The following is a 13,322-nucleotide window of genomic DNA, read 5'->3' on the forward strand; positions in this document are numbered from 1 at the left end:
GAGGAGGTCGAAAATGAGTGGGGGGGTGTTTTACGGATAGAGAGAGGTGAAAAGATGGGTTTTGAGGCGGGACTGGAACAGAGTGAGGGACTCGGACTCACGGAGGTCTTGGGGGAGGGAGTTCCAGAGCTTTGGGGCGGCCACAGAGAAGGCTCTGTCTCCAAAGCTCCGGAGATTGCCAATGGGGGTGGAAAGCAGGCCGGCCGAGGTGGATCTGAGGGTCCGGGGAGGATGGTAGGGGATGAGAAGGTCAGTGAGGTACGGGGGGGCCAGATGGTGGAGGGCTTTATAGGTAAGGACCAGGAGTTTGTAGTTGATGCGGTGAGTAACGGGAAGCCAGTGTAGTTCTTTGAGGACCGGGGTGATATGGTGCCATGATTTAGTGTGGGTGAGAAGTCTGGCGGCTGCGTTCTGAACACGCTGGAGTCTACTGAGGGAGGTGGAGCTGATGCCGTATAGGAGGGAGTTACAGTAGTCGAGGCGGGAGGAGATGAAGGCGTGAATGAGTCGCTCAGCTGCGGGGCGGGTGAGATAGGGACGGATTTTGGCAATGTTGCGGAGATGGAAAAATGAGATTTTGACAACTTGGCGGGTGTTGCAGGGCGACCATATGTTTGTAAATGGTGAACTGCATGTTCTAAACGCTCAGTATGTCTGTGTCCTTTGATTGTCTCTGTGTTACGTGTAGTAACCCTAAAGGGTCTGGAGGACCAGCTGCTGAGTGTTATCATGGGCTTTGAGAAGAAGGAGCTGGAGGAGCAGCGCGAGCTTTTGATACAAGAGACGAGCAACAATAAGAAGCTGCTGAAGAACCTCGGGGACTCCCTGCTCAGAGAGCTAGCCACATCCTCAGGCAACATGTTGGACAACACAGAGTTGGTTACAACATTGGAGGAAACAAAGTCGAAAGCCAGTGAGGTCAGTGAGCGTACGTAAGCTCGTGGAATACTAGCTTTTTCACTGAAGTCGTAAAAACTGTTTTTTTCTTTGTTTGATATTGTGATCACCAGGTGTCTGAGAAACTAACGTTGGCTCAGAAGACATCCGTGGACATCGATAAACTCAGAGACGGTTATCGACCTGCTGCAAAGCGCGGTGCCATCTTGTTCTTTGCACTGACAGAAATGGCTCTGGTGAACAGCATGTACCAGTACTCTCTAGCCTCCTACCTGGAAGTGTTCGACGCTTCTCTGCGCAAATCTCTGCCTGACTCCATCCTGCTCCAAAGACTGAAGAACATCATGGACACTCTGACCTACAGTGTCTATAACTATGGCTGCACAGGTACATTATAAACATTGAATCATGGAATGGATGGAAAGGGATACATTTCTTAAGATAAAGCAAATCATTTATGTAAGGGATAATGTGCACCCGACAGGCAGATCAGGAGCCCGACGCATGCAGTTTGCTTTTCAGCCAAACTGTATACAGTTAAATCGACCGAACTTCTTTGTCAAGCATCCTTAACAACGGTCAATAAGTGCTTGACAGCGGTCTGTACTACTGGATTAACAATGTGTCATGTGTTCTGAATTGACCAATCAGAATCGAGTATTCAACTAAACCATTTAATAATATAATCTGAACTAACTGCATACCCATAGGTTTGTTTGAGAGACACAAGCTTCTCTTCTCCTTCAACATGACCATCAAGATTGAACAGGCAGAAGGAAGGTCACCTCAGGAGGAGTTGGAGTTCTTCATCAAGGGTTAGATATTCAAAGAAGTTGAACTCCTCTAAAAGTAGACTACAGTCACATTAGACAAATGTTTTTTCCCCATCTCATCTGTTAAGGTAATCTATCGCTGGAAAAGAGCACCCGCAAAAAGCCTTTTGGCTGGCTGGCAAACCAAGGCTGGGAGGACATAGTGAAACTAGCAGAGCTGTTTCCCCCGCAGTTTGGCTCTCTGCCGGACGACGTGGAGAAAAATGCCACTGAATGGAAGTCTGTAAGTGGCCAAAGAGACGAGAATCTTACTTCATCGATGGAGAGTTGACTTTTGACTTTCTTCTCTCTTCAGTGGTATGACCTAGATGCACCAGAACAAGCTCCATACCCCATGAAATATCAGGAGAACCTTTCAGCCTTCCAGAAGCTGCTGTTGCTGCGCTGCTTCCGTGTTGATAGAGTCTACAGAGCTGGGACTGACTATGTCACTGTCACCATGGGCGAGAAGTGAGCCTGTTTCTATTCCAATATTGCAGTTACTGTATACATTATATCACTCTGTACACAATATATAGAGCGTATGTATATACAGTACACCACTGTGTTATTAGACGATGTTAACAGAAGATATCGTTATTTACACAGACTGAAATCAAGCTCTGAGTTTAACTAGATGGGAGGCTGTGGCTCAGTGGAGTAGTGCGCTGAACTTTGAATCAGGGGGTAGCAAGTTCGAGTCCCTCTGCAGTCAGCATGTCGTTGTGTCCCTGGGCAAAGCACTTCACCCCAAATTGCCACTGTGGGGATTGTCCACATTACTGAATGTATGTTAGTCGCTTTGGACAAAAGCGTCTGACATGTAATGTAACTACTTCCTCGTTTTGTTTCTGCTCAGATATGTGCAGCCCCCTGTGATCAACTTTGATGCCATTCATGAACAAAGCACACCCTTCTCCCCCATTGTGTTCATCCTGAGCCCCGGCTCTGACCCAGCCACTGACCTCATGAAACTAGCAGAGAGGTCCGGCTTTGAAGGCAACAAGTTCAAGTTCCTTGCTATGGGCCAAGGCCAAGAGAAGGTACTGAATCCCAGTTGTTCGTAGTCCAAAAGCTTTATGTGTGGTCAAGTCGTAGAAGTAGTCACACTAAGTAACACTAGGAAAGACATTGAGTGTCATTCTCCTCTGTTCCTGTGATGAAGGTGGCACTGCAGCTGCTGGAGATGGCGGCGTCCCGGGGTCAGTGGCTGATGCTGCAGAACTGCCACCTGCTGGTAAAGTGGCTAAAGGATCTGGAGAAATCCTTAGAGATGATCACCAAGCCCAACCCCAACTTCCGCCTGTGGGTCACCACTAACCCTATTACAGATTTCCCCATCGGCATCCTGCAAAAGTCTCTAAAGGTGAAACGCAATTTCTCTTTAGCTTCAGCAGTATTTTCAGTTAATTATTTTGGATTTGGCTTCGAAGACTGGGGTTTTGATGGTAGACATTTTGCAGAGTAACTTAAATAAGAATGTCTGTCTGTTAACATTTAATATTGTGTGTATGCAGGTGGTGACGGAGCCTCCCAATGGTCTGAAGCTGAACATGAGAGCCACATACTCTAAAATCTCCCGTGAGACCTTGGCGTCATGTCCTCACCCAGCCTTCCGCAGCCTGGTGTATGTGCTGGCCTTCTTCCACGCTGTGGTGCAAGAGAGGCGCAAGTACGGCAAGATTGGCTGGAACGTCCCCTACGACTTCAATGAGTCTGACTTCTCCGTAAGTGACGGTGTAGCCATTTGCAATTAGGGTTTTTGTTTGATTATTAGTCTCTATCTAAGTGGTTTGATATCAGTTGTATTTCACTTCTGAATGGTTCGAACAACTGTGAGTAAGTAAGTAAGTAAAGTGGAGGCGTGTGGCGCAGTGGGATAGTGTGTTGGTGTTCGGATCCGGGGATCACAGGCAAACCCCACTGCAGTCAGCATGTCGTTGTGTCCCTGGGCAAGACACTTGTATGTAAGTCGCTTTGGATAAAAGCGTCTAACAAGTAACATGTAATGTAAAGTTTATTTATAAAGCGCTTTTCACAGACAAAGTCACAAAGTGCTTGACAAAATAATAAAACATCATCATAGGAATCGTACAATGATAAATGACCACACAAGCCACGTGTTAAGAAGTCCTAAAAGCACCAAAACATAATAAATAAATAAAATAATAAAATCAAGCACACCATTCCAAACAGGAATGTCTTTAAATTAGTTTTAAAGGAGTCCGCAGACCGTAGATGAGCGGGCAGAGCGTTCCATAGCTTAGGAGCCACGGCCTCGAACGCTCGGTCTTAAGGTGGGTACGTGGGACAGACAGTAAGTTGTGCGTGTGTGACCTGAGTGGGCGGGCTGATGTATATGGGTGAATTAGGTCAGCCATATATGCAGGAGTCTGACCGTGCAATGCTCTGTAGGTGAAAGGGAGGATTTTGAACTGTATCCTATTTAACAGGTGAGTATGGAGATCCTGAACACCTACCTGACCAAAGCTCACAACCAAAAAGATAGCGATATCCCGTGGGGAAGTCTCAAATACCTTATTGGGGAGGTAAGTCCAACTGCATTGTATTTTATTAGCATATACACATTATGTTTTATATTGCTGGTTGATGCTGTAAAGTAAGCACATCTGTAAAATGTTCAATAGGTGATGTATGGTGGGCGAGCCATCGATAGCTTTGACCGCAGGATCCTGACCGTCTACATGGACGAGTATCTTGGAGACTTCCTGTTCTACACCTTTCGGCAGTTCCACTTCTTCAGCAACAAGGACGTGACTTACAAGATCCCTCAAAACGGGCCTGAGAGCTCATATACCGGTCCGTTGTTATGTTCCGTTGTTATTTTCATTCATTTGCAATCTTTTACTTAAGAAAGTTGCTGTCATCACTCACAACTTTACCTTTGTTACAGATGAGATTGAGAACCTGCCGATGGCCAACACACCAGAAGTGTTGGGTCTGAATTCCAATGCAGAGATAGGATACTACACTCAGGCAGCGAAAGACATGTGGAGTCACCTAATAGACCTGCAGCCTCAGACAGGTGGGATCCGGCACCTTTAATCTCTCTTGCCAATTCATTGAATTCAAAGAAAGACATTGTTACGGTGCTTGCCTCCATATTGACTTTTCAGAAGATCGTCCATGGAAGTCATATTAAAAAATGTTGGAAGTTAAAGATGTTCCATACTTTTACTGCGACTGTAAGGATGTTTACTTTACAATCTTCGCAACCATGCTTTCTCTCTTAAGGCCTTTGAACGCTCTCTTTTGCCCCAGGTGACTCTGGTGGAGGCATCAGCCGGGATGAGTTTATCAGCCAGGTGGCCCAGGACATTCAGCACAAGTTGCCCCAGTTATACGACATAGACGTGATCTGTAAAAAGTTTGGCACGGACATATCACCGACCTCAGTGGTGCTGCTTCAAGAACTGGAGCGCTTCAACAAGCTAGTGGTCTGCATGCAGCGCTCTCTGTTCGAGCTGCAAAGGGTGAGGAGGAGGGGGAGGACAACAAGATATGGGGGAAACACACACTAACGTCTTTGTGCCTTTCATGGGTTCAGAGTTGTTCTGATTGTCTTGTGTCTTCAAGGCTTTGTCTGGAGAGGTGGGTATGAGCAGCGAGTTGGATGAGGTCGCTCGGGCTCTTTTTAACGGTCACATCCCTGCTATCTGGAAGAAGTTGGCTCCTGACACTCTCAAGTCCCTCGGCAACTGGATGATCCATTTCAAGAGGCGGCATGAACAGTATAGCTACTGGGTAAGGAAGGACACACTATCACTGATCATATGTAGCCTTTGAATAACAACGTGAGAATGTCCATCTTATCTTATGTTATTGATGATGACACGGAGGCGTGTGGCGCAGTGGGTTAGTGCGTTGGTGTTGGGATCAGGGGAGCACAGGTTCAAACCCCACTGCTGTCAGCATGTCGTTGTGTCCCTGGGAAAGACACTTCACCCCAAATTGCTCCTGTGGGGATTGCCCACAGTATGTAAGTCGCTTTGGATAAAAGCGTCTAACAAGTAGCATGTAATGTATCTGGGTATCTTGTGTCCACCAGGTGGAGAAGGGAGAGCCAAAGGTGATGTGGCTGTCTGGACTCCAGATCCCAGAGTCCTACCTGACTGCCCTGGTTCAAACCGCATGCAGGATAAATGGTTGGCCTCTGGACCTTTCCACGCTGTATACAGAGGTCACTCAGTACCGCAGTGAGGACGAGATTAGTGACAAACCTGGACAGGGTAATTAAATATCTCTCACAGTTTGCTAAGTGATTATAAGGGATGAGGGGCTCATGGTGTTTTCCCCTGCAGGTTGCTATGTGTCTGGCCTGTATCTAGAAGGAGCCGACTGGGACATGGAGAATGGCTGTCTGGTGAAGAGTCAACCAAAGGTTCTGGTTGTTGAACTTCCCATCCTCAAAGTCATCCCCATAGAAGCTAGTCGCCTGAGATTACAGGTGTGGACCAACAAAGGCCTCCAAACAGTACCTCACGATTTAGATTTCTCCCCCCTCTAACTCGGGTGCATATCGGTGTGTTCTTTTCCACAGAATACATTACGGACACCAGTGTACACCACTTCTCTGCGCAGGAATGCAATGAGTGTGGGGTTGGTGTTTGAGGCGGACCTGTCCACCACCATGCACCTCTCCCACTGGGTGCTCCGGGGCGTCTGCCTCTGCCTCAACTCTGACTGAACATGGGCTTCATTGAGCTGTTCAGCTTTCACACAGTTTGTTCAGACATGCTGATTATTCATAATTAATAGCAGCTTTCTTTAAGAGAAAACACACTTTACCTTTGATTTATTGGAAAACAAATCAGTTATGAGAAAAGAGTTTTAAAAGTTGATCGATGCACAAAAGAAATCCACAATTTTGACTCGTATTTTTTTTACATTTGTGTATCACTAGATGGCAGCACACATCAGTCCTGAGCTCTTCACTCTGGGCAGAAGCAACAGGGATTTCTGTTGGCTGCTACAGTGCGCTAAAGTGCCAGCAGGCTATGGTGGCTCATCTTTCAGGCCTACTAGTCTTTTACCTTTGTATTTATGAATAAATGTTTGCAAATAATTTAAAATCATGTCTATCTGTCTTTCTTGAACGAAATAACCAATACATCTGTCTATTCCTAAAAGGACAGCTGGGCAGATGCTGGATGCCCTGCTGAGATTGTGAAGGGAACACAATCTGCTGCATACAGTGGAAAATGAACCATTGACCAAAGGCTGCTGAAGTTTTCCACTTTACCCAAGTAGCTTTTCAGCTGTTCTCTGCAGTAAAGGTAGCAGTGTGTGCTTTACTGTATATTTAACAGATCTAGTGCAGCACTGAGTAATCGAGGCTGCTGAGGTCCGCATGCCAAAGCAGGTGAGAAATTAACTCTTAAAATCAGACCGCCCCCGCTGGATCGAGCTGATAGTGTGGCAGTGAGGTCACAGAAAGGCAGATTTTATAAAGTTATAATGTGTGCCCCATACATTTATGATCATGTAGCCTGAGCTGTGTATGTGCTACTCTAATTAGGACTCAACTGTGTCCTATAGACTGAAATCACCATAAGGCTGAAATCTGCAACTTGGAAATGTGTGTTAACAATGAGGTTTCTTTATATAAGAGGCCTTTCCTCATGACGTCACTGTCTTGCGTCTCATTACTGTATTATGTAGCCTTTAAGACCCCGCTCTGAATGGCTGAGGGTAAAGGTTAGACAGGCCCACTCTCAGCTCTTTACTGTGTGACTATCATAAAGAGTGGAGATTAGGACATGTTTATGACCTAGGACGGGAGGAATGTGTTTCCCTGTTGAAAAGAGGGAAAGAATGGCATGTTGTTTAATGAACCTACACTTCATATGAGTAAGCAGATTATCATTAAGTGCTCAGACAATAATGCAGCTCTTTTGGAGGAAATTATGGAATCAGGAGTGAAACAATAATACGGGATAAAGGGAAAGGAATCCTCTCAATGGAAATGGCCCCCGTCCCTCTCCTCAGAGGTCAAAATTATTTTCAGCTGCTCGTGACTGGAGGGATTTACGTTTAAACGGCTGCAGTTCCTGTTGGCACTATTGCCTGAGCCAAGCGGCCTCATAACATACTGTGGGTGCTCTGAAACAAAAACTCTGACACATACCTTTCCAGCCCTCCCCCTCCAATCCCTAACAGTTTCTGTTTATTGAGAGCAGGTGGGTTTACTCAATCCCATTTGAGGGCATGGATGTGTGCCACCTTCTTACTGTAGTATAGGGGGTGATTAGTGCCAGTGTGACTGACTCTGTGAGTGTCAAAGTGTTAACACCATCTCTCACGAGCTGAGAACATCATCTAAACTACAGCCAGTGACAAAACTCTTTGCTGCATCTTTTGCAGCTGGCGGGACTTGCCCATGGGGCCCGAGAGGTGTAGTCACCCCCAACCGCAGATTTACATCTTGGGCCCCAGTTTCTGGTTGCAGTGCCAGCCAGGTGTTTGGTTTGGAGCAGAGCCACAGCGTTTTGGTTACAGGCTGTTTTAAAACCTATGTCCCACATGTTTGGGTTGGTGGAGGTTACAGTAACCTCAACTATTCCCCTGCCACTGTCTATAATATGATGGCTCTTATACAGAGGGGCTACAGACTACTGCTAAACACAACCATGGGGGGGGGGGCATCATGCAGATAGAGATACTGTAGATGTATGGATGCATAGATAGATACAACAATACATGCAGTTGTTGATAGTAACTAAGTACTCAAGTATTTTTGCTTTAAGTAATTTTTTGACATATTTGTACTTAATTTGAGTATTTCCATTTATTGCTTCTTTATACTTTTACTTCACTACGTTTCAGATGCAGATATTGTACTTTTTACTCCATTACAATTATTTAACTGTTTTTAACATTTACTTTGTAGGCCTAAATATAAAATACCTGATATGCTGTAGTGTATAATGCAGTACCATACTACACAGCATTTCAAGTATCTACATTTTATAGTGTTTCAATAAGCCAGAACTAAGTAATCATTTATTTTGTATTCAGTTGTGTGTTCACCAAAAAACCGCTTACTCATCACCGGCACAGCTCCAGTGATTTCAGGAGAGCCTCGGACTGAGCAGCAGCAGCAGCAGCAGCAGCAGCAGCAGCAGCCCATAATTCATTTAAAGCAGAATAGGCTACAGTGCGTAATGCGCCGTCCCCTTGAGCGCGCATTGTCCTGAGCTCTGGGAGAGGTGGAAACGGGGCAGGATACAAAAAAAAAAGAAGCAGGCTGCGCTTTTAAAAGACCCGGGGAGACTATAAAAGTAGTTTCATGCCCGCTGCAGTGAAGGCTCGGCTCGATATGCGCAGACACACGGAGGTAGGCAGAGCAGATAGACAGCAACACACACACGCACGCACGCACGCACACACACACACACACACACTTAACACACACACACACACACACACACACACACACACACACACACACACACACACACACACACAGTATTTAACGGTTATTTTCACATGTGGCTCACTGTCAAAGGTAGTGCCTAAAGAGAAGCGTGAATTTATGGGGCAGTAATTTTCTTTCTTATGGTTTTTTGCAGCGAAACCAGAGTCAGGCAGTGTTTTAGTAAACTGCTTGTGTTCCACTTTAGTGAATAGGATGCTCGTCTTCTCCAGCCAACCCGGGGCTGTTTGACACATTTCCGCCACCGAGCTGGATCCACTAACCGGTGTGTTTTCTTACCGGGGGAAGCTGGGCTCATTTCAACTTTTCTGGCTGTACCTTTGATGCCACGGAAATGGAGAGCGTGTCCTCGCTTTGTAGTAAAAGTTTGCCCTGGACGCTGCTGGTCCTCGCGCTGAGCTCTGTGTCTGTGCACGCGACCTGGAAGACCGGGCTGTACAAAACCTACTCAGCCTCCTCAGTGTACCAGAAAAGGTAAGGAGAGCATCCACTTTACTGTCTCTTTATAGCGTGATAATACATACACTCAGCGGTAAGTAACTATATACTCAAGTACTGAACAATTGTTAGGTACTTGTACTTGAGTATTTCCATTTTATGTTACTTTGTACTTCCACTGGATTAAAATGACATGGTACCCTGAAGTAGCCTAAATGAAGTACTTAAAATGAGTTCCACCTTTACCAGCTTGATAAAAACATCAATGAACCAAACATATATATATATGATTGTGAAATGGGCCAATCTGCATAATGAGTACTTTAAGTATATTTAGATGCCAATACGTTTGTACTTTTACTTGAGTAACATTTTGCAGGACTTTTACTTGAAGAGTATTCCTACACTTTAGTATTTCTTAAGTACAATAACTGAGTACTTCGACCTCTGCAAACACTGAACTCTAATCTGGTTTTCAGCTAATCCTAATTTACAAATGTAAACATACACTCTACTATGTGCATGTTTACTTTAACTTCCCTATGTTCATTTACATATTTTTTATTGTATTCTAAAATGGATCATCTGTTAAGAAAATCCAATTTCCACCCGGGGATATCTCTTTTGCATATATTTTTTCGATCCTATGGTAATCCTCAGTTGTGTTGATACATGTACACACAACCATTTCTTTCCTCTACATCTTATTTTTAAACCTCACTTTTTGTATCCTCTTGTTAATGAGTGCAGAGCTACTCCCATCTCCACCCATCTCCCAGGTCCCTTTGTCTTCCTGACAGTTGGTTTCCTTTTTCCTGTGCCGGCGGCCCACATTGCTCTGCTGCCTCCTGTCCTCATTGTTGTCCACACCCTCTTTACGTGGTTGTCTCTCCAGTGTTGTGTTGTCTGCTGATTCAGCATCAATGACTCAGTCATCTGCTTCTTCTCAGCTGTCAGGGTTCTCTTCAAAGCATCACCTTTAGTCCTCACATCTGTCCTCGTAAAAACCTGCTCTGATGTTGATCCCAGCCGTGAGGACAGGATGCATCTTGAATATGTTATATAGACAGTAAACAGGGGAGTGAGGAACTTTATGCGTGTAATAAAGTGCACAGCATTGATAGTTTAAAAAGAGGTTGTTGAATAAAAACGGCGGATGAGATGGTGAAATGATTGAGTTAGGGTGTTTCTGACCAGGAGTAAGACTGAACACAGACCTCAGAGACAGGGATGGGAGAGTTACTTTAAAATGTAATCCGTTACAATTACTACCTGTAAAATAAATGTAATCAGTAACCTCATCGAAATATAAAAGTAATGATTACTTTCTGTTACTTTTGGATCACCTTAATATCAAATGCAATGAAACTAAATAAAAAAGAAAGGAAATATCGATAATGTGTTTTTACTGAAGCCTATTAAGACAACAGAACAATGTAACCTCAGAAAAGAAGAAACCAAGATATTTAGTATAAAAAAGTATAGATTCACTCTTAAAGTATTCGCCTACAGAACGGTAAGAAATCTGCTCCTTTTACAACAAACACAAATATGCTATTTTTTGTTATTTGGTATTATTGTATCCTGCTAGTAATCCCCATTTTTAGAAATCTAACTGTAATCTGATTATGTCTTATTTTAATGTTACTGTAAGGGAATACAGTTACCATTATTTTTTTATCCTGATTACGTAATCCTATTGCAATTAATCAGTTACTCCCCAAGCCTGGAGACCAGCAGTGATGAGAGGACTTTTCTCCTATCAGGTTGAGAGTGTGTGTGGGCTGTGTCCGGAGGCTGAAACCCTTCCCCTCTCTGATCAGACCCCCTGTGGGTGTGTCCAGGTGGCTCTCAGCGCCCCACAGCCTCGCTCCACTGGATCGCCCCCCGCTCAGATCCCCTGTCACTCACTGCCGGCGGATTGTGGACATGTTTACTAAACACAAGCAGCTGGGACTCCACCGCATCTGGGCCCGTTCTGGGAGGGAGGGAGGGATGCGTTTACAGTGGGGCTGCTGCTGTTTGTAATGGGCAAGTGGAAGGAATGTCAGGATAGACAGAGATGAAGCTGTTGATGATGTGAGTCTTTGGATGCAGAGAGGTCGGCGGGTTTATGTGACATCGGAGGACTCGCCTGCCCTTTGAACGCTGCCGTTTGTGTCAACAAAGCCAAACAGTGGCAGTGGGATACCAGAAAGCGAGAGCCTCTTATGGGCATTAGCAACTTGACATTGAATGACAGAAACTTAACAAGTCCTCGGTTCAGGCACTTCAAAAGGAAATGGATATATATTTCAGCAGACTAGGATTATGTCACAGTAAAACCTTCTCTAAAATGTCCTCGCGCAGCAGCCCTGTCCTCACACAGTGATTATCTAAATCAAAGGGGATTAACAACTCTTGAGTAATTTCACATTCGCTCTGCGAAGGAGCTGATAAAGTGTTCGTTCACCCTTGTCAGTCTTAACGTGTATATGAGCTCAGCACACTGAGGGGGTTACGCAGGAAGCTGCTTTCTTACTTCTTGTCTGGCCCATTTCTTTATCCTCCCTCGGAGGACTGTCATGGTCTGACAGGCAGTCTGAGCCCGTGGCCGCCCCCTCATTCCTCAGCCATCTTAACCATAGCCACCTTTTCTTTAGCATGGGAATGAAGATGGCTTAAAGCAGAATGGTTTTAGGTTTTAAATAACTTCAAATAATGTATGAGCTTAGGAACAATATGTCATGGGTATTAGGAAGCCGTTTCCAATTGAGAAACTCAATGTAATCACTGGTGGCCGATACATTATTCAGGGTCCTTCTCAGGGAGGGAGACTAGCGGCTCTGCAGCAATTGGTTGATAAATGGTCGCTTTCTAAGCAAAGTTACTCTCTTCTCAAATGTGAGGGTTTGCTGTTTTTCTCAGTTCTATTTCATTATAAATACCCACGAGACCTTTGTGGGAATGTCACACTATTTTCTTACTTCCTATGCAGTGAATCAAAGGATAATGAAATGAAATAACATATACATTGGTAGTCAATTCAATTAGTCAGTTTAAGTTTTACACATTTTAAGAACAAAACCGCAAAAGACATCAAAAAGACACCACCATAAACCATTAACCGATTGAGCAGCAACACAACTCACACATGTCCTGATATTAACAGTAAACCCCAAAACAGTGCCCGGTTACAGATTGCAGAGTGCATGTGAACATCCATGATGTGTCTCGGCTCAGCTCCACATGAGGGTACATTAATGATCAGGCTGTATGAAGTCACAGTGTGATAAACGTGAATGCTGAGAGGAATTCCCTTTGTACCTCCAGCCTGAACCACTTAAAGTTACACACAGAGACACACTTAGAGCTCACAGGTGTGCGGACCTGAAGCAGACAAAGACAAATGAGAGTGTTCCTCGTTCCTCTGAGGCGGCGGCGAGCGTCTCTGACCTGCTTTGATCCTCTTCACTGTCCCGTGCGCGTGGAAACACAAGGCAGCTTTCAACCTGATCACACACCAGCCTTAATATCCTCTATTAACTACATTTCATATTTATTTTTTGTTCACATTGGCTACTGGTTTTTCCTCCCCCCCCCCCCCCCCCCATAGAAGCTGCAGATTATGACTTGAGGAATGTCTTATCCCTCTTTTGTCTTCATTGATTTTCTTGTGCTCTCCATTTCCCTCTTTGTCATTCGTTGTTGCACCAAATTCCTCGTATGCCTCCTCTGAG

General features: G+C 44.8%; 2 protein-coding genes across 4 annotated transcripts in view; both read left to right on the forward strand.

Moving 5' to 3' along the window:
* dnah10 (dynein axonemal heavy chain 10) overlaps positions 1-6,787 on the forward strand; it is a 39,431-nt gene extending 32,644 nt beyond the window's left edge. Inside the window, exons 63-79 of the mRNA XM_034091438.2 lie at positions 689-918; positions 1,011-1,284; positions 1,608-1,712; positions 1,799-1,953; positions 2,026-2,180; positions 2,569-2,752; positions 2,875-3,075; positions 3,227-3,436; positions 4,163-4,258; positions 4,358-4,529; positions 4,624-4,755; positions 4,992-5,203; positions 5,307-5,474; positions 5,779-5,959; positions 6,032-6,177; positions 6,271-6,452; positions 6,634-6,787. Of these exons, the coding sequence (XP_033947329.1) occupies positions 689-918; positions 1,011-1,284; positions 1,608-1,712; positions 1,799-1,953; positions 2,026-2,180; positions 2,569-2,752; positions 2,875-3,075; positions 3,227-3,436; positions 4,163-4,258; positions 4,358-4,529; positions 4,624-4,755; positions 4,992-5,203; positions 5,307-5,474; positions 5,779-5,959; positions 6,032-6,177; positions 6,271-6,417 (2,768 nt within the window). The 3' untranslated portion in view covers positions 6,418-6,452; positions 6,634-6,787. The remainder of the gene's footprint in view (positions 1-688; positions 919-1,010; positions 1,285-1,607; positions 1,713-1,798; positions 1,954-2,025; positions 2,181-2,568; positions 2,753-2,874; positions 3,076-3,226; positions 3,437-4,162; positions 4,259-4,357; positions 4,530-4,623; positions 4,756-4,991; positions 5,204-5,306; positions 5,475-5,778; positions 5,960-6,031; positions 6,178-6,270; positions 6,453-6,633) is intronic.
* Positions 6,788-8,816: 2,029 nt separating this feature from the next.
* Positions 8,817-13,322, forward strand: part of emid1 (EMI domain containing 1) — a 57,114-nt gene continuing 52,608 nt past the window's right edge. Inside the window, exons 1-2 of one of the 3 annotated variants that reach the window (XM_034090243.2) lie at positions 8,817-9,066; positions 9,302-9,639. In XM_034090243.2, coding sequence (XP_033946134.1) covers positions 9,500-9,639 — 140 coding nt within the window. In that variant the 5' untranslated portion in view covers positions 8,817-9,066; positions 9,302-9,499. Of the gene's footprint in view, positions 9,067-9,093; positions 9,640-13,322 lie in introns of those variants that run through there. The other 2 variants (XM_034090242.2, XM_034090244.2) reach the window with 2 other exon arrangements.

The sequence above is a fragment of the Pseudochaenichthys georgianus genome, chromosome 9 (assembly GCF_902827115.2).
Source record: "Pseudochaenichthys georgianus chromosome 9, fPseGeo1.2, whole genome shotgun sequence".
NCBI classification, from domain to species: Eukaryota; Metazoa; Chordata; class Actinopteri; order Perciformes; family Channichthyidae; genus Pseudochaenichthys; species Pseudochaenichthys georgianus.